The following is a 20,336-nucleotide window of genomic DNA, read 5'->3' as shown; positions in this document are numbered from 1 at the left end:
GGGTCACACAGATAATAGACTATTGTTTACAGACAAAGAGAGAGAAGGCCGTACGACATATATTTAATTCTTGTTGATGAAAGCCTGACATTCCCACTTTGTTCATAGAGGCACTGCTTCCCAGCACATGTGTCACTGCAATTTAAAGTCTGAAAATCTGATTAATGAAATTACAGAAGTCCAAAAGTGGTTAAAAGTGTGTGACAGATAGGTAGGCAGCTGGCATGAATACCAGCCTTAGCATGGGTGAAGTACAGGAAGCTTGCCTTCCTTCTGCATGGCACTGCAGATCATGACCATGGCTCTCTCACACTTCCAGTCACTCCAGGGCTAGAAATTTTGTGTACACACACAAACACACACTCCACCAGCAGGCCGCAGGCAATGATAATGTCCTGAACCTATCCCAGGTCTGAAGAGTTTAAATACTTTTCAAACAATTACACTCACCAGTGAGTCTCGTATGACTTCGCTCTTGTAAAAGTCTGAAAAGACATGAAGGAAAGCAGGTTAAAATAAGCTATACATGTTGTTATTCTTCAATTGCCATAGCCTAAACTCTTCCATTTTTCGTGAACATTGTGAAATACGCTCAATTAGTCAAGCATCTAGTCAAGCATCACAAGCTATATCATGGCAATCTGAGCAATTTGAGTTTTCACACCACGTCATGATAACCTTAACTATTTCTACCAAGCAGCAGCTACTGTAGTTCATACAGAATAGAAAGCGCTCCTTCTTGGAGGGTGAAACATGGTGCAGAGAAATGAAAATATGCATCATAAAAGTCCTTGTGTCAATGTGTTTTTAAAATCTACAACTACTACATGTGAATCTGAAGGAGCAGAGATGGACGCAGAGTAATGCTTCTCACATACGGGGTGGGGGTGGGGGGTGAGAGGGTTTTTTTTTGGGGGGGGGGGGGGGGGGTGTTAATACTCACCTCTAGATATGCGGTCTTCTATACAGAGGTGGAGGGTGAAGTACGTGTCCAGCAGCGGGGAACCATTCTTGTTGACAATGTTTCTGGCCGCAATGCTTCGGAGATGACGCAATCGTCTCTGTTTGGCAGAGAAAAACAAGACAAAAGAGATGCAGAGAGAGTGAGGATGATGTGAATGTGACGAAGAGGGACGGAGAGATGGAGAACAGATAATAGATAGACATCAGGGCTGTCACATTCAGTTTTATTCTGACCTTGTGATGCTCTTTGGATGTAGACTTAATATCTACATATATATAGCGGGGTGGCGTAGTGAGTAGACTGTCCTTCAACCACAGTCCTCAGGCTAAGTGAAAAGAGATCCCTATGGGTATCAATAGAGTATCATATTATTTATATATAAATAGCATAGATATTACAATATTAATATAGATATACACAGTACAATAGCTAGGCTATTTCTTGTGCACAGAGTCAATACCAACAGTGATGCTTAGCCTGCTAGAGGTCAGCATTTCAAATAACAAAGGCATGACGTCTTCATGCCAAATTTAAGCAGCCAGTTAACTCAACAGGCATGGTCAGTCATGACAGTCAGGCAGTCACATGTGACCTGTATCAACAATTTTCAACACTTAATGATTTATGACAGCGTTCACATTCGCAATGAACCAACCACAGAAATGCAGACCATTTATAATCATGTGACTTTCCCCTCAAAACTCCAGTCATAAGTCAGTCTATCAGCTAAGCCCCGAGCCAGCACACCAGTGATGTACAACAATAAGTCTTTGCACAGTGCTTTCCAAGCTAGAAAACCCCATGATTTATCAATAAATGTGTGTTCCAATACACCAACAAGGACACTTCACATCAACATTGTTTGGATATTAATCCAAGGACCGTGCTTCCAAACACGTCCATACAGAAGATGGATTCTGTATGTAAAGACATTTCCAAGAGAATAACTTGGAACAGAGGACACTTTGGCTTTAACATGAAAACAAATAATGCCAGAGAAGAATGTGTACAGAAACACAGGAGGTATATAGCAGCCATTTAGCGAGTTCCCCCTTCAGGGCAGAACCGTCAACGCAGCACAACTTCTACAGCTCTCGTCACTGGAGCAGCAGGCCCGGCCTCCCCTCCATGCCGCCATACTGGGGCTAAATCTGAGTCATGGGATTCCCTATAAGATTAAGGGCCTCGCAAACAAAACACTGTTTGTCCCATGAGGGGCTTTCTGGCCCCTCAAAAATGTCAGTGGCCATTTCTGAATGGGCTAATATGGACCACATGCAGAGAGGAAAGGCTGTGAGTATACTAGTATGAAGCTGTTGTGGTGTGTTGGGCTCTCCAAAATAAAACCAATATCAGAGCTCTTGTTGCAAAGTATTGTGGATTTTCTACAAACTCAGACAAAGGTCAAAGCTAGGGTCACTCTGGAGTACAATTTATGTCATAAAATGATCAAAAAGGCCCAACGGTGGTATGTGACAAAGTGATTAGCTGGTCACAATCCTGAGCAAGCCTATTGTTGAACAGCCACAATACAAATGAACACACGGAAACTGAACCAGACTAGCTTGAGAGCAAAGCACTGTGGCAGTTAATGGAGCGGAGTCCTATTTTACAGTTAGAGGATTTCTCTCTAAATCACTTGAGTAGACCTACCATGAAAATTCACCCCGAAATAGAATTCACATATGATATTCCTATAATCCTGGACAGTTTAGTCTAGATTCATGTACATAGCCAAGCCTCTCCCAAAGCTTGAAAAAAAAGCCTGGTCTCTGATATCAACAAGTTGCCCTCCCAGGAGCTACTCCCTTAACAATGGATACCAGATTAGTGGATACTGTGACAGTAACAAGGGTCATTTGGGGGGAAACATAATTTTCAAATGGGGCACATTTACTATCTCGCTGCCCCATCTTTGAATTTGAGTTCATCATGATTACAAATACTGATCGACCTAGCAGGATTTTTGCAGCACAGAAAATTTGAGGGCTTTAGCGACTTCTTACCTGCCTTAGGGAAAATGACCAAACAAGTAATAATTGAGACCTTTATTCTACTTGCTCTTTTTGGTGACATAACAGAAATCCAATGAGAAATCATAAAAAAAAGGCAACGATTCTATTATGATAGGAGTGAATTAATTAAAGTCTCATAATTATTATTTTCACATTTAGTGCCCCTCTATTACCATTTGAGATATTAAAATACACACACACACACACTCACACACAGCCTCTCTCTACTGTGAGATTCTTGATACTTGTAGTACTGCAGCTTTGAGTCATGGCTTCAAGATTTTTTTTTAATCAACAATCACTGTTTTCAGATCAGGTATGTGCAGAATTCACAGGCCCTCAGTGCAAAAGCTTCAACATTAATTCGTCTCCTCTGGGTTTGGTGCTTTCTTTCTGAAGGTGCATTGTCTGTTTCCCTCTGAGCCTTGTTAACTACCATGGTACCTGGGCCCCTGGGACAGTAGAGCAATGCTGCTGGGATGTTGTTTATTACAGGTTAATACAGTGCTAACCTGTCAGTGGAGGGTCTAGAGGAGATCTTGTTTTGAGGGCAGTGGGAAGGTGCACAGTGAATAAAATCAAACTGGAAATATGTTTTTACATTTACATTTTAGGTATTTAGCTGATGCTCTTATGCACAGTAACTTACAACGAGTGCAGCAGTAGAATAAGCTTCAGTTCTAATATCACCAAAAATTACAAACAACCAATAGTTAGGAGTGCAAAGGTCAGGGTCTCAGTGCCCTTACAATAAGAGCTAAAGGGAGAGACAGAGACAGAGATTAAATAGAATGAGTATAGAAGGGAAATCATTCAAAGATGTTTTCAGTTATTGCTACAATTATGCTAATTACAATAAATTCAACAAGCATTCTCCAAATTTCTGACATTCACTTTAATGTTGTGAAAATGTACTAATTAGCCTATTTTTAGCCTAAATACAGATGAAAGGTAAGTTACGTTTGATTATTGTACTGAGCTGTTGAAAGGGGGTTGAATTGACACTCAGCCTAACCATTTTATCTAAATGTTCACACTGCAATAATCCAAGTTCATGAGGTTACTGACAGCAGTATTATTACAGTTGTTGGATTTACTTATGAAATATTATATCACCATATTAAACCACCTTGTTACCACCTTAAACCTTTTGGCCCAGGAACAAACCCTAACCAAAGATGAGAATTCAACCAAATTTACATACGTTTATAATGGAAGTTATGAAATCGTTCAATACCTAGTTTGAGACAGAAATGTGGCAAAACAGGTATAACAGCTCAGCCATTATCTACTTATGAACAAATAACGGCTAAAATAATAAAGTAAATTGTACAGCAGAGAAGTTTTAGCTTGGCCTTTTTAACTTAAACCCACATCCATAGGACACTCTGGCCCCTGTTAGGGACTAAGGTGGTTAAGCATGGGACAGTAATTCAAAAATGATCTAAGAAAACCCTGCTCATACATAGACATATAGATGTCTGATTCATTATTTGGATGTTTGGTGCAAATCGGATGTTGGGTCCTAAAGTTGCAGAATATTATCCTAACCAATGAAGACGTCCAACATGAGTGCAAACAATTATCCTTTCTTTCACAAAAAGTCCTATCAACTATATGACAGGGATGTTTGTCTGTATTTATAAGTGCCATTTCAGAGCCATCGGGGTGATTGCTGTCACAGTCTTGGCTTGTTTAGTTAGTTGACTTGACACATGCGTCCTACATTAATGGATTATGTCAACTGATTCTTCATGTGATTTCTAAATGAATGAATGAAAGATTATGACATTTTTCGGCACTTCTGATTTAGGGTCACTCTGTCTAGCATAAATGTTTTTTTTACTTATCTATACGGCTGTCAACGGACGATAAAATAGCTGTCAATTTGGACTGCAACGTTTTCCTGCAGCTGAGCTGTCACCTGAGTGCTGACTGAACTAAGTTACCATTAGCAGTAGCATTATTAGCTTCATTCACAATTCTACACATAAAATTATAAACACTTTCAAAATAGGGCAACGTGCAGACGAGACCGGGCTCTAAAAATGACCAACATAAACCTAACTAGTTGTTTGTGCGTGTGGAGTGTCAGTCCAGGTCCAATTATTTCCAGTAAGCTAGCTAACAGTTAGCTAGCTACAGTAGCCAACTAGCTTAGCTTACTGTAGTTAGCCTGGCAGGCCTGTTGTGTTTCTCCAGGCAGCAGTTTAATAACACGTTGTAAATTAATAAATAACACACTAAAGCGGCCCAGTGTACGTTTTCCTGAGTTCATTTGCAAACAGTCAGTGCAACCATGAACTCAGAAACATTGCATTTACCTGCTGGGATGTGAGCTCTACATGTAAAGCTCGGGAGGATGAGGCTCCAGAGTTGGTGACAGAGGCGGCGGGGATGGCGAGATCCCGACCGGTGATGGAGTTCATCCTCCTATCGGCACCTAGCGGGTCCGCCTCATTCAACAAAACATCCCATCCTCGGCATCTAAGATACTCGGTTAAAGTTTATGATGCTCCGGCCCTCGACAAGAATCGTGTAGACGTGAATGTTTATGCAAGCAAAGCGCTGTAGTAGCTGTCAGCTAGCCAAGGGGACATAAACAAAGTAGAGGCTATTTGCTACTTGGTTCGGAAATCCGTCTCCAGTTGGGAGGCGCGGCTGCTAGATTGCTGATTGGGTCAAATGGACGTCAATCACGTAAAGGCGGTGCCTAGTGTGAAATACGCGTGTTACGATTGGTCAATTTGTCTGTTCATCTTCAATGAAGGGCGGGGTTTGGTCAAATCTGTCAAAGCTGCTGAATATGAGGAAGTTGCACGGCGCAGCGTGACCTGCAGGTGACAGAGATACAGTACTGTGATATCTATCCGTCTTCAGTAGTACAAAAAGTGACCATCATGAAGTAAAACTAATATTTAACCCTCTATCTCAGGGGTTCTCAAGCGTTATGTCACAGGCCCCTAAATAGACACGCATTTGGCCATGGACCCCCATTTGGTAAAAGGGGTAGGTGGGGAGATAATAGTGATGAGAGTAAAACCTGTGATTATAATAGTCAGTCTTACACATTCACATTCCCTAATTGGAATAATTTCTCATTAATTAGATTACAGTGAAATTAAAGTATTCCTCATTTTGCCAGGGACACCCCTCAAAGACCCCTGGGGGTCCCTGGATCCCACATTAAGAACCTCTATCTGACCAATAGTACTCTATGATAGGAATGATTTGGCATATGTAAACCTGACTTCATCCTGTTGAAGGAAACCAAGCAGGATACAGAATATGAAGCAAGCACCAGGGGGCAGCAACGGCCGCAGAAAAAGTTGCATTCTCACAGTTGAGGTCAGTGGACTTTACAAAAAGTAAACTATTGATTGATTTCTGTCCTTAGAAGTGCTCCGTGTATCACGTGTATCTGAACTACATGAGTTTGTAAGTGACCAGTCAGTTCACAACATAAGCTTTGTAAAAAAAAAAATTTTTTAAAAACATATAATGTGATGCTCAGATTGTCTTAAACTTCTTTAGAGTGAACATGTTCCTTACTTTCTCAATCTGCTGTCAATATTGTTAAATAATCTTGTAAAATATACTTTGTTGAATAATTTGGGAGGATCTTACAATGGCCTCACAGTTGTCATAATTCAATGATGAATGTTTTTGTTAAGTAAAAAAAAAAAAAAGATGTTATCCAAGTGTGATGTGTGAAAAGTATTGAAAGACAAGACACACACGTCTCCTTCTGAAAACATACAAAAGTTTAATTTAAATATTGGCAGACAGATGATGCCATTCGTCATACAGAAAGGCCTCGTGTTTATTGCTTGCAAATGTATTGCACAGGGATTAGAGACTGATGTACATTGCTCTTTGCAAGAAGTCACAATGGTGAAGCCAGAGGAAATTACTTTTCAAATGACACTTCTATCAGTTACCAATCTTCACAACATGGCACTAGCTTACATATTCTGATGATTCCCAGGGTTTGTCCTTTACACCCCCATACTCTTAATATATGTATATATATATATACACACACACACACACACACACACACATACACACACACACACACACTAGTGACACCCTCAAACATAACAAAAAAATAAGGCATTATCCCATGTGAGCCCTTTCTTTTCAATTTCTATCTCATTCATGGCATGGCTACAAAGAGAACCACTGCACCCCAAAATCATCAGGAATATCAGGATTTTCACCTACAAAACCACTTTCTCTCCTTGAACTGCAGTTCAAAACTTTTCAAAAGACCTGAAGATACAAGACAACAGTTTTGGCTGTATAGTCAAAAACGCACCCATCTAGACCTGGTCACCAGTAGGACAAGAAAGGAAAAATCAAGCTAAGCAGCACAGGAACTGTCTCGGGGAATTCTCGTATCAAAGGCAATTTTCTTTAGACAAAAACCTCAAAAGGTAATCACCAATACAAAAAGTGCATCAGTAATATTCATTGAGGGGAAAGGCATTAGAATCGGCCATTTCCTCTCTACAGAATACAATTAATACTTTGTGGCATCATACAATTACAGGTACACATGCAAGGCACATTCACAATATGAATCCGTCCCATAGAATTCCTTCACTTTCAGCTTTCATTGGACTATGTACATGCGTGGGGACAACTTCTGCTCTTTGGCTCAATTAACCTTTGGGACTATTTGCCCAATAGTGAAGTGGTACTTTCCAGTTGCATTGTTTGTGCATTTTACATAAAACAGGATCTCAAGACCTTAGGGAGAATTATATGAATGCATGGGTGAAAGAAAACCTTGGCACTTCTTGAATGTTCTGCATGTTACCTTGTAGCTCCATCTAGTGGAACTTATCCCCTGTTACACTGATAAGACGGTCCAAACTTCACGCCTTGATCTCTTGTGAAAATGTAAACAACAACAGCAAAGGCATATTTTTTGGTGAGGGACCATTAATGTCAGTGTAACCGAGACTGATTAACTTTGTCATTGTAAGGGACAACGGCAGGGAGACGGGTCATTCGGTTAGGGCCAGCGTTTCTTCAAACCTGCCATTTTCTGGAGGAAGGAACTATGCTTGTGTGCGGGACGATGCAGAGAGCGAGGGTTCACTTAGAAAACGTGCTCGTGTGTAGAGTTTGCAGTCCAGAGATAATCCGAGCCAGGCACAGAGTGGACGGGGGGGAGGGTCTGAAGATGCTGTCACAGTTCTCCCTGCTCAGAGGATCACTGGATGTGCAGGACATCGCTCTCTTTCAGACCAAAGCGGGTCTTGTACTTGTCAAAGAGGCACCGGAGGGACTTGATGTACATTGCGTGGTACAGATCCACCATATCCTGAGTGGGATCCTCTACCTTTGGCACTGTGATTGGCTCCCCAACTGTAAAAACAAAGAGTTAATCAAACTCAAAAGGTTGCATTCGTTAGAGGCTTCACTGTTAACCATTAATATGCCCTCGAAGCTGGAACGAGCAAATATTGACTGTGGATGGTCTGTTATGAACCTTTAACTGTTTATTGGTCACTGTCCTATCAGATTAAGGGCACAGCTTTGGAATTTTTGACATTTTTGAAGACATCTCTATCCTGTACCACTCCAATTTGGGTCCTACGCTGAAACCCAACGTTATAAACTAGTTTAAACTCAACTCACCTATGGTGGTGATAGGCTTGCAGTAAGGCACGATGCCCCAGGAGTCGTCAGAGAAGAGGCCACATCCATGGAACAGACAGGGAGCAAAGCCCAGGAGCTTCTGCAGCTTCCGCTGGACCAACCTCGACCAGCTGCCCTCCTCAAAGATCACCTGCTTGTATGCATCGTTCTCCCCAAACGAATACACTGGAACCAGGTCAGACCTGCGGGAACAAAGAGGAGCTTAGTCCAAAACTGCCCTCTCCATATAAATTGCATTACTACAACATTGATATGATAGCTGTAAGTGGATTTCTATACAGAGCAGCAGCTGTGAACAATGAGCTGTGAGATTTCAAGCAACATCTAAAAAAATAATATAAGCAATTAAAAGTAAAATTTGTAAAAAAATAAGTGTTGTCTATGTGTGGAGGCCTAGTGAACAGAGAATTATTGCAAGGTCCTTATAAGGATAATATTGATTTGAGGCACCTCTTCTCAAAAACAAACAAAAAGCCAATAGCCTGCTCAACAAAATGTTTTTAACAACCCTGCCCCTGGCTTGCTAAAAAAAACAAAGACTCAGTCTCAGTTTACTGTTGTTTATGTAACCGACATTATAAATCTTGATATTTTTATTGTTTTATTACCCAGGATCTCCAAATCCCCTGGCATGGAACACCTTACTAGGTGGTTTTAGAGTCATATTTGGTGTATGGCACATCGTTATGGCATTAATACAACCCACCTCAAAAAAAAAAAAAGAAATTGTTTCCTATCTTAATCTTCTGAGGAAGAATGACCCTTAAAACTCTATACAGAATGGAATAATTTATTTAACATACAACATGTAAGTTTTGATGACGTTAATTTCATTATTGCTCAATCGGCATTATGTTTTTTTGTCCATTTTCTTTTTTTAAATTATACTGATCCCGGGATAGTGTTTATGTTGGGAGAATATTTTCCTGCAAAGCCTTTTCAAATTCAATATACTACAAAACATCTACTGCTGAGAAGGTACAAACACTTACTGAGGAGCTTTCAAGAAGGCCTTTTGTGTTCAATTTTGGATTATAAATTCAGTTTAAGAATATTCTTACAATTGCCCCTTTTCAACTTACTAACAGAGATGAAACCAAATGAGTAATTAGTGACTTTCAAACTGTTTTAGAGGCATTAGAACCAGTTGTCATGCCTTAAAAGTTCCAGAAAATGCATCCAACGTGACCTAAATTCACAAAGTTTTGGCTTATTTCAGTTGGAATGCTAACCTAGTTGTTATGCATTGAGATCTGCATAACTGCATTGCTTTTCTAACAAGCTCTAAGCCTCTTTAGAATAGGTACAACCAGTCAATATATAATCCACAACACAATCTGATAAAGAATCAGCCTTGTTTGGGTTAGTTAGACAAACCAAATCTGCTATGCTTTGATTGAATGTTATAGTACAGTTTGTTATAGTGATTACTGCACTGCTGACCTCATTGCAGTGCCAGCTCACACACAGTCTGCCCGGGTTTAAGGAGAGCCCATCTATCCCTTGGCCCTAGCTGACTGGGTTCTGCATGCCAGAAGGAGCTCCAAGCTGCACGAGGGCCAATGCTGCACATTTATTCAGGATTCATTAGTGCCCTCGGTGTGGTAATTTCAAACTATTTGTGAGTAATGATCTAGGGTTTACACATTCCAGTGAGTCACTACGGCCCTGAGAAAACAGATTCTGTCAAGGCTGTGTTTAGTCGGTAAGAAACGTGTGCGTCCTTGTGTCTGAATGTTGTGTACCCGGCTCACCCTTTCTGCAGGGCCAGCCTCACGAAGCCTTTGCGGTTCCTCAGGGTGACAGAATTCATGCCTGGTGCGCAGTCCAGAGACTCGGCCGCTCCTCCGACGACAATGACCACGGCGTTTCCCGTCCCGTTACGCGACAGCAGGTAGTCGATGGAGTTCTTGTTTACTGGACAGATACCTGTGGAAAAGAGAATTGATTCAATCATAATGATTAGTGTTACAGTGAGTAAGCAATGCATTAGAGGTGAATTCATTCATCGTTAGGCCTATGTAATGGAAATATTTTGAATATTACGGAAAGCGTATCAGTATAATTTTGTCATTTAAACATTGTTAGAAATGATGTTGATGCCTTCTAATTGGACCTGGGTCAAACAGTAATTGCAAATAATTCTTAGCATTTGTTTTAACCGCCAGGGAATGATTGTAGTTCGCACTCTCAGTTCACCAGGAAAAATTACAAACTATTTCTAGTAAACTGGAACGTTGCAGAGGGCAGCACCAAATCAAACATGTAAAATGACCTAAAAAGAACCTTTACAGAGAATATAGTATGGGCAAAGATAAAGGCTGAAGAGCAAACAGCCCTGCAGAACAGAACAGAACAGAACAGCTAAAGCTCCATACATCAGTGGAATCAGCAAATAGAAGTAAACAGAAGCCCTTTCTGCTGCGCAACAGGCCAAAGCTCAGAGGTCTCTTATAGATACAGTTATCAACCTTATCAGAAGGTTAAAGAACTCAAATGAGCCCTCCCCTCCTCTCCAAGAACACAAGCCATCTCACCTCCGGACATCAGGTAGTCTCGGAGGACTGGCAAGCGGAAGTTTCCTGCCAGCGTTGCCAAGGAGGGCTTGATGCCCGGGAATTTCTTGGTGAAGCCCGTGGCCTCAGTCCCAAAGTTGCAGAAAGCCCCGAAACAGAAGATGCCGTGAGGATGGTAGCCAAATATATAGTTCCGGCTGGGCAGCAGGTTGTGGGTCTTAATTAGCTGAAAGACAACAAGAAAGAGGGACACTGTTAGGCTGATTTCCACATGAGTGAGGCTTTCTGTTAGTCCAGGAACGTAAAGATCTGACCTTAGCTATATGTTTGCAAGCAATATTGCTAAAAATGAGAATGAGCATGTTTTAACTAGGACATCCTTATCAGTTCAGCCCTGATATGGCTCTCCTCTATCTGCTCATGTACAGTCATAAGATAATGACCCAGACAGTATAGTAGTATATTTGTTCTGCACCTGTTCAGATCAACAGTAAAAAAAACACAGCCTTTAACATTCAGCTTTTAAAATTCTTTATCATGAGGCTAGGAATGTTTCAGTGGTTTCATGTTGAAGCTCTGTCCCCAAAAACACAGAATAACTGATGCTGATCTCATGTAAGAAAATTACAATGTGCACAGTGCAGACCAAGATCTGCAATGTAGACTTAGATCCAATGCCCTGTGTACACAAAGCCTAGTAGTTAGTCAAACACGACAGTTGCATAACCACATTAGCAGATGAGATTACATCCAAGATCCCCATAGTAGGGTTTCCACCTGGCTGGCATGGCAGATGTGAAGGGATTACTTTGTGGTGGGACTGATGGAGGCGGCTGACATTTAACAATATGTATAGAAAGAGGAGAAAGGAACGCGTCAAGTGTTTGTTTCTAGTGTTGAGAGAGATTTATCCCATGTACACAGATCTTCACATAACTGTTCATGACCATAAGAGTGATACTCCTGGATTCCTCCACTCCTCAATTCAGTTTTAAGGTTGATTTTTTTGTTTTGTTTTGTCCCATTGGCTCCCTCCAACTCATCTACTCTCTGCAGCGTAGCATTCTTATTGCAAGGACTATATGGCTTTCTCTTGAGTCCTGTACCTGCCAGCATAACAGAGCTAATTCAAAAGCATGGTCTTGACTTGGATGAAGGATAGCATTTCTAGCCAGAGGAAAGGGTTTAAACAGGCATTATCTATGACTTTTATCAACCTTTTCACGATAGAATGAGTGCTAGCTAAAATTAGAGCAGAGATCCAACAGAAACATCTAGTTAAGAGGTAACAGATCACCATGCTATTTTGCATGGTGAGACTGCTTTGTCATTTATTTTTTTGCCATGGCAACGTAATGTGTAGTGATGCCGCCATCTTTGAGCAGTTGAAACTGTGAGTAGGTGGGGAGTTTTTGTTCCAAAGTAGTACGGGCCAGGAAGTTAGTATTTGAAAGCCAGAAATCTCAGCAGCTGGACAAGTAATTGTCGAGTCATTGGTACTGATCAATAACCCTATGAACCCCCAGTAGATATACTATGGTCATTTTGTGCTATGGGGCAGTAAAAACATTACTTATTGCACTTTTAACTGACATTCAACTATGTTACAAAAGATAAACCTTTAACAACTAGAGACCTCAGCATATCTGGAAGCCTACAAACGTCAATAGCTCATAACTAACTTTGTTTCAAAGTTAGCAGATAGCTAAGGCTTTGTAGAACTGTAAAAAACAGTTGAAATCATTGACTGGTTTATGTCTTTCATCAATATTGAGATTTCTTAAAAAAAGCACATCTTACAAAAGAGAGCCAGCTGGCATCAAGCTTCTGGGTGACAAAAGAATGATCTCATCAAGCCACTCAGACACACAGCTGAACACTGCTCAAAGTACACGTCAGAGTGATGAACAAAGTTCAAGCTGCTGAGAGGAGCACTCTGAATTCCCCGGGTTAGTCATCAAGGACTACTAAATCCAGCTGACTTCATGCTCTAAACAGATAAACTGATCAAAACTGGATCAAAGTGGTCATCTCTTTCAGTGAAATGCTTTTGTACATCTCAGTGCAATCAGTGGCTAATATTTCATTTGATAGCATGATGAACACACGAGACTGTGAGGTGTACAAATGAGGGATGAATCACACAAGCTGTATGAAAGCCGCTGCTTCATTAGTATTCTGGGGAGTGACTGTGAGGGGGCCAACAAATGCTCAGCTGATTCAGTAACAGAGGGGGGCACACACTGGTGTCTGCCAGACACTAGACCTTATGTGTTTTAGAAGGATCCAAGTTATTTTGGATGATTACATTCACTGGCATGTGGACAGTATTGAGAGAACAGCATCTTTACAGATCTAAAATTGATTATTCAACACTATGATTATTAGTTGACTAAGAATTTCCCCAGGCAGGAATTACCCAGAATGTATTAGAGGACAGATATCCTCACATTACCACAGTGCAACCTTGACTTCTGGCCTCTGCCACTGTTTTGAGGCCACAGCAGTGAGGGTTTGATCATGCACAAATACTGTACCTCCCCCGACTTGCAGTGTGTGTGTGTGTGTGACTGTGATAACGCTCCACTTTAGCCTGACGCAGGATTGTCCGCCCATCTCAAGGTGCAGCGGGGAACAACGGAGGATAAACAACAAGCTCAGCAGGGCTCCTCTGTCTATCAGGTAGGTCAAAGTCTATGACTTCCAACCAACGTCAAGCCCTCATCATAATCAACACGGGGCAAGGAACAGCATGGAGCCAACAGCTGATACCCAATCCACCCGCTGATAAGCTTATCTATAATGTCAGACCTGTGCATGACTGGGAATCGATCCAGTAGCCAAATCATACAGTATTGATGATCTTTAGCATGGGTTCAAAGGGAGGAATATTGATCAAAATGAACAAAAGCTGGGCAGGTTTTTATGATTCATTTCCTTATTGGTTGCCAGCACGATGCCTCCATCCACGCAACCATTCAACTACTGGTCTTGTATTTTCAAGGTTGGGGTCGGATAAATTCACCCTGAGAAACTGACAGGCACACAGCATGTACACATGTCCACCTACCCTGATTGGGAAGTAGTCTCTGAAGTACGTCCACACTGTCCAGCTTCTCACCCACGAGGATCTCCTGCCACCTGAGGAGAAAATGACACTCAGATTAGACGTTCCTCCATTACATCTCAAACTGTCAAAAAACCCTTTTTCTCCACAGTTATACATACACAACAGCCATTATACTGTATAGGATGACACTTTCAGCCTGCAAAAATATATGCTCCGTCCGATATATGAACCCATGTTAGACCTAAATAAACATATCACCTCCCCAATGCACTGTTTGGGCTAATCATTGAAAATTATGTTACCCAATGCTTGTGTATTATTGGTATAGTATTGAGTATAGTCTTAGTCTGCACGTTCATTCGTGTGCCGCCACTCATATCTCAGACACCGCTGATCGAGTTTTGACTAAACCTGTGGGAATGATGCATCTCACCGCTGCGTTCATGCATTTTATTGGCCGATGTGAAAAATAAATAAATTCAGACATGGCTCAACAATTTTGTTCAATCTATCTACCATGCCCTTTTGGGCATTTGTGTCCTCCCCCTTAAAAAATGTTTTTCAAAAAAATTCAAAATTGCAGAAAATCCATAATCGGACATGCGGTATAGCGGTAATGGCCTTTTCTAGTTTGAATTTTTAAACTTTAATTATAGTGCCCCATCAGGTATTCTGGTGTTTTTAAACACCAGAACACAGTGCTAAAATGCATCATCCCTCCAGATTTCATCAAAATCAGACTAGTGTTGACTGAGATATCTCATTTGAGTTTAAAATTTTGCCGGAACACAATGCAAAGATGCATCATCCCAAGTGTCATCAAAGTTAGACCAGTGGTGTCTCAGACATCATGTTTGACACACGGATGGACACAGCCCAATCCATAGTCCCAAAATCTATCCATAAATTAACAGTATTTTTAGAATGACATCTAGATGCATTGCCTCGTTTCGGGGTGTTCCAGTCAAAGATGAGCCAAGTGGTGTAAATGGCAGCGATCACCCAGCAGTCAGTGCAGAACATGTAGATCAACAGCACAGTGCAGGCAACACCTGGAGGGAAGAGGGGAGAGAGCAGGATCAAGTATTTGAATAGAAATGGAAACACAATGCTGTCATTCTCTAACACTGACGATTCGATAATAAGTTACCTAAGAGCTAAAAACCCCACAGTTCCATAACAAGACATTTTCTTTTCAAATGCAATGAGAGCAACTCGGGGGAAAATACCAAGAGTCGTAAAGAAGTGTGTATGCAGCTTAGCGGCTTGACCTGCTTATTATGGAGACTAATGAGTGTACAAGGTAACACTTCTTTGGTTTCTTAGCCTTTACTGAGAAATGTACAGCACACACACACACACACACACACACACACACACACACACACACACACACACTTACCCATGGCTAGGAAGCTGATGACCCACTGCAGCACAGAGATGGCCTGCAGGTGTTTTTCCATCTTGGATCTGCAGGGCCAAGGAGCCGAGGGCAGGTCCTGCAGGGCAGAGAGGATGCTGGAGCCAGTGCCTGCAGACAAAACAACAGAGAGGACACAGCTGAGCATAAAGGGGAGTATTGTCAAAGCCGTCAAGCATCCATGTCAATGGATTACTGGAGACACAGTCACAGAAACTGAAGCAGTCAGGAAGAGAAGCATATGATGATAAATCAAGCCGTGATGATGCCATAACGCTCCCCCAGTCCCTTCCAGTCTCTAAAATACGCATCAAATCATGCACACAGGACATCAAACACATCAAACCAGACAAAAGAGATTAATGACACCCAGGACAAACAAAGACTACCAAGCACAGTATAAAACTCAGCCAAAGCCACAGTCACTATAGAGACTCAGTTACTCACCAGCATTATCCAATCACCAACCCATAAATGCGAGGCCAAGCAGCTCCCTAACCCAAACAGCTACATGTGAGGAGACCGAGTGAGAAGAGGGGGCACAGCATTAGACACATTAAGAGGGGACTAAAGCTAGTCAAGCTCATAGCACCGAGAGCCAATAAGAAGAAGATCTCCCCTTCAGGACAACACAGTCGCCTAATCCCATCTGTGCACACTGAAAATAACCCAGCAGCGGGCCGTTGAAGACTCTGGCGCTAATACCTGCAAACTATGATGCTAAGGCTCTTTAGGGCTATCACTGGTTGGATCAGCACCAATGCTAGATAGAGGGTGAAGCAGTTGACCGGGGATACAATTGGTGGCCGGCTAATGGTTCATCCTAAATCTGCCTGCTAATGTGCTCTTCTTCCTCCTGTGAGCCAGATCCAACCATGCAGCCAGGTGGAATGTAACTGTAGGTAAAGCAACCAGGTGGAACATGAGAAATACACACATTGCCCATGTGGTTGTGCATCCAAATACACAGCCAAGCTTTCCTCTAGGAGACCAGTAAGACCAGGACCTCATCTTACTTAACCAGCACCCACTAAGCTGGTCGACCCCCCTATTTCTAATTACCTGGTGTGGCGTGTACTTAAGTCTTTAGCTTATTCCATGCATTTCCATCCTGCTCAGTATAACTATCTCATTGGTAGGTCCTGTAACTGCATTGCTGGACTCTGATCTGCGGCTGCAACCCACTGCGTGAATGCACACAGTGACAGAATGCTGCTGTGTATATATGGAGAGTGATATGTATAGTTAACCGTCTGCTTTGTCCCCTCACACTAAAAGTGAGGTCCTGTTGCCCCTGTAGCATGTGTGCCAGTACCGATACTTCCAGTATGTCACTATGAGATGTCGATATGTTCAATCCTGTACATTTATTATACTTGCCGAATAAAATTATTCTGATCCTACAAAGGAGAAGGCGTCATCAAAATAGAAGTATCTCTCAGTAACCCAGATCAGTATAACACAAGGCTGCAGTATAAAAAGATGGTGTACTATGTTTTTCCAAAATAGCCTTTTTAGTGAAAAACTGTTTTAAACACAGGGAAAAATCCTAGAAGTAATCCCTTATTCAAATTCTGGATATATCAACTGTTGAAAACTGCAAAACCTCAATACAAGACTCCTATACAAATCAGGTAGCAAGTAAAAATGAGTACTTGTCAATAGCCTACTTTGCTTTAGAGCAACAGCAGGGATCAGCCTGACAAACAAGGAAAATCATTATAATATTAATAGAAGTGAGTCTAAGGTAGTTAGTAGTGAGTTTATAGTGACATTATCATACTTTATGGTATTTTTAAAGTGTCACTAGAATATTCATAGTCAAGGACTTTTAGTAAGTCTAAGGTATTCAACAGTGAGTAGTGACCATATGAAACTTTGTGGTATTTCTTTATTTCCCATGGATTTACTATATTTTCTGTGGTATAATTTTACTTAGCTGCATGATGTTTAAAGTTTGATCTGATATTTGTATAGTATGTTAAAATTAACCATGGGATTAGTGTAGTGTGTGTTTCGTTATGTGTTATTGACCTGTTCCCCGAAAACTTCTGATTTGTTTGACCAACTGTTTGTTTGCTTGCTGCAGCTCTATGCAAGTTTGCTGTTCCTAAAATCTACTGTTGAAGCCAAAGCCGTCTTACCTTTAAGGACACCGGAATATGCAGCAAGAATGGTCTTCATAACTGAGGATCCTTGGATGATAGAGGTGGCCGAGACAAAAAAAAGAAAAACACTCAGGGATGTTTGCTTGCTGTCAGGTTGATTTTGCTCCTACAGCTCCTCTATCATGACTGCCTTCAACTGCACCAGATTGAAGCGCCGAGCGGGCATTTAATCAGTGCGGGGAGGAGCCACAGCCGGGGGCAAGTGCGCACAGAAACGATATTATTAATAACGTACCAAGGAGTCAAATGAAACCGACTGGCACTTGAGCAAGGAACAACAGTGCTTTCTGCAGCCCCTCACTCAATATTTATAACGAGGAGGGGGGCAGTCACGTGGTTTACGGTTCTCAGCGGTCACCTATTGGTCATTCCTGGTTCATCTATCAAGTTAAATCCTGCCCTACCTGCTTCTTTACAGTGTTTTTGATATGGCAGTTATCAAAAATCACATTCCTATGATATCTCTATCAGGAGTTATAGTGTACATGTGATGATCAGTGAGTTTATAGTGATGCACTTTATGGCATGTTTAGCTCCTGTAATCACTATAATACTTCATATATTCAATAGAGAGTTCTATAGTGAGTGTATTAGCTCATGGTATTTTTTCTCTAATGGTATATGCTATTTCTATAGTTTTCCTATAGGGACTTTAGTGTGTCTGTGATACTAAAAGTGAGTTTATCGTCGTTTATGGTATTTTTTTTTAACCTCTATCACTATAGTATTCCTAGAAAATTCCTACAATACTGGGACTTATAGTGCATCTGTGGTACTCAATGGTAAGTTTATATTGAGTTTATATATTCAATAGTGAGTTTATATTAGTTTATGATATTTTTTTCTCCACTCATTCTCCATTCTCCACCGATTTTTTAATGGTATCATTATATTCCTATAACATTCCTGTAAGAACTTGTCTGTGGTACCTATAGTACTTTATGGTATTTATATCACATATGGTATCATCATAATATTCCCATTCTATCCCTATAGGAGCTTATAGTTTTGCTGTGATGTTTGTATAGCATCATTATAAAATTTATTAGAGGGCTACTATAGGTGTTTTTTGTAAGGATTTAATTTTGCATTCAAATAAGTAGACTGACAAGACAGATTAGAGTGGAATATACCACCCTATACTGCAAAAAACTACATTTCACATGTATTTCAGAGCTTGTTTGGGGACAGGTTTCAAAATATATAAAAAGTGGCCAAAAATATATTAATAGATGTAGATGACATTCATGTGAAATATATTTTGTATATATTTGTAGATGTTGTCCACAGCAAATAGGAATAAAATGAATTTCCTTTGCCCTTAATATATTTTGACCTATATGTATAAATCCATATTTTTGACCAACCTACAGTATATGTGAAATTTATTTTTTTCACTATGGGCCAGCAAATTTTCATTATCGTGAGATTATGAATCTGTTTGACACCACCTCCTGCACACATCATCAAAGAGTTGTAACTTTGCCCTTATTACTTGCGTGCATCAGGGTGCATGTGGGCAGCAGTGGACTGAGTTGTGTAAGGCCCCGGCTGCTGCCACCTGCTCAGCCTTCCTGGCAAGTATTGCTCTTTCTGTCCTTCGACAGCAACTGTGTCTGCCAGCACGCCAAGCCATAACCTGCCGGAGGGGGACACAGGCCGAAGGCTCATGATAACACAACTGTCTGTCAGACAGGTGAATCTCTCTTCCAGGGTTCGACTTGATAAGAGTTTTTGAAGGTCAATACGATGCCAATATTCTTAGACATCTGATCATTTTCATGCCAAAAATGACAAGAAATCAGTATTTCTCACAGCTGAAGCATTTAATGAATAAACACACACCTCTTACTCCCCTCAGACAGACTCCATCCTCAGCCTGGCAGTCTAGCCTGATGTCTCTGAATGTTGCAATGATTCCTAGAATACAGTTCAACCACATAGCCCACGCTGTATGTTCTCCACCTTTTGTTTTATCAAACTGAATGTTATACCTAGGCCATACTGGAAAAATACTGAAGGATCTTTTGCACTTTGTATCTAATGCTTGCAATTCATCCAAAAAAGTTGAGCTGATAGCACCGATCCAACGGGACCAGGACCAGAAGCAAAATTGCTTTTGGATGATATCTGCGGTGCAGTCCTTGACATGTGGCTACACATTGAGAAATGTGTCATATTGGAAAGTGTTTTGACAGCATCAGCTGATATAAAGTTCAGTGATATAACTATGCAATTTTAAATAGGTCTCAACAATCATATGCTAATATTTTTGGTTCTTTTTTCTGTTATTTCTGGTTTAAATTTCTTTTTTCGCATTGACTGTTTACATTATATTGTCTGCAAATCAAATAGTCCAATTGTGTCAGTATCTGAGTCTAAATTTTTTGTGCATGTCTAATGGATCCTGAATTATTTGTTCATGTATGACACAATAACTCAGTGATTCTAATCTGTTGACACATGTTGTTTTAGTGTTACATGTTCTATTATATAATTGATATATACTG

The 20,336-nt window shown here is 40.9% G+C and overlaps 2 protein-coding genes across 3 annotated transcripts in view; both read right to left on the bottom strand.

Moving 5' to 3' along the window:
- Positions 1-5,551, bottom strand: part of uvrag (UV radiation resistance associated gene) — an 86,493-nt gene extending 80,942 nt beyond the window's left edge. The window contains exons 1-3 of the mRNA XM_071898350.2: positions 5,304-5,551; positions 944-1,061; positions 451-485 (exon numbers count right to left, since the gene is read on the bottom strand). Of these exons, the coding sequence (XP_071754451.1) occupies positions 451-485; positions 944-1,061; positions 5,304-5,408 (258 nt within the window). The 5' untranslated portion in view covers positions 5,409-5,551. The remainder of the gene's footprint in view (positions 1-450; positions 486-943; positions 1,062-5,303) is intronic.
- Positions 5,552-8,203: 2,652 nt separating this feature from the next.
- Positions 8,204-17,950, bottom strand: dgat2 (diacylglycerol O-acyltransferase 2). Of its 2 annotated transcripts, none has more exons than XM_071898357.2 (8): positions 17,937-17,950; positions 15,641-15,708; positions 15,183-15,290; positions 14,239-14,309; positions 11,190-11,394; positions 10,407-10,581; positions 8,632-8,834; positions 8,204-8,358 (listed from the first exon to the last, which is right to left on the bottom strand). In XM_071898357.2, exons 1-8 carry the CDS (start codon positions 17,948-17,950, stop codon positions 8,204-8,206), a joined length of 999 nt encoding a protein of 332 aa, XP_071754458.1. The 2 variants fall into 2 exon arrangements, with proteins under 2 accessions (XP_071754458.1, XP_071754457.1); XM_071898356.2 differs by lacking the exon at positions 17,937-17,950 and adding an exon at positions 17,803-17,842 and having other exon boundaries at positions 15,641-15,769.
- Positions 17,951-20,336: the final 2,386 nt, after the last annotated feature.

The sequence above is a fragment of the Centroberyx gerrardi genome, chromosome 11 (assembly GCF_048128805.1).
Source record: "Centroberyx gerrardi isolate f3 chromosome 11, fCenGer3.hap1.cur.20231027, whole genome shotgun sequence".
NCBI lineage: Eukaryota > Metazoa > Chordata > Actinopteri > Beryciformes > Berycidae > Centroberyx > Centroberyx gerrardi.
The sequence above is the reverse complement of the archived record's forward strand: the minus strand, read 5'-3'. Positions and strand labels throughout refer to the sequence as shown.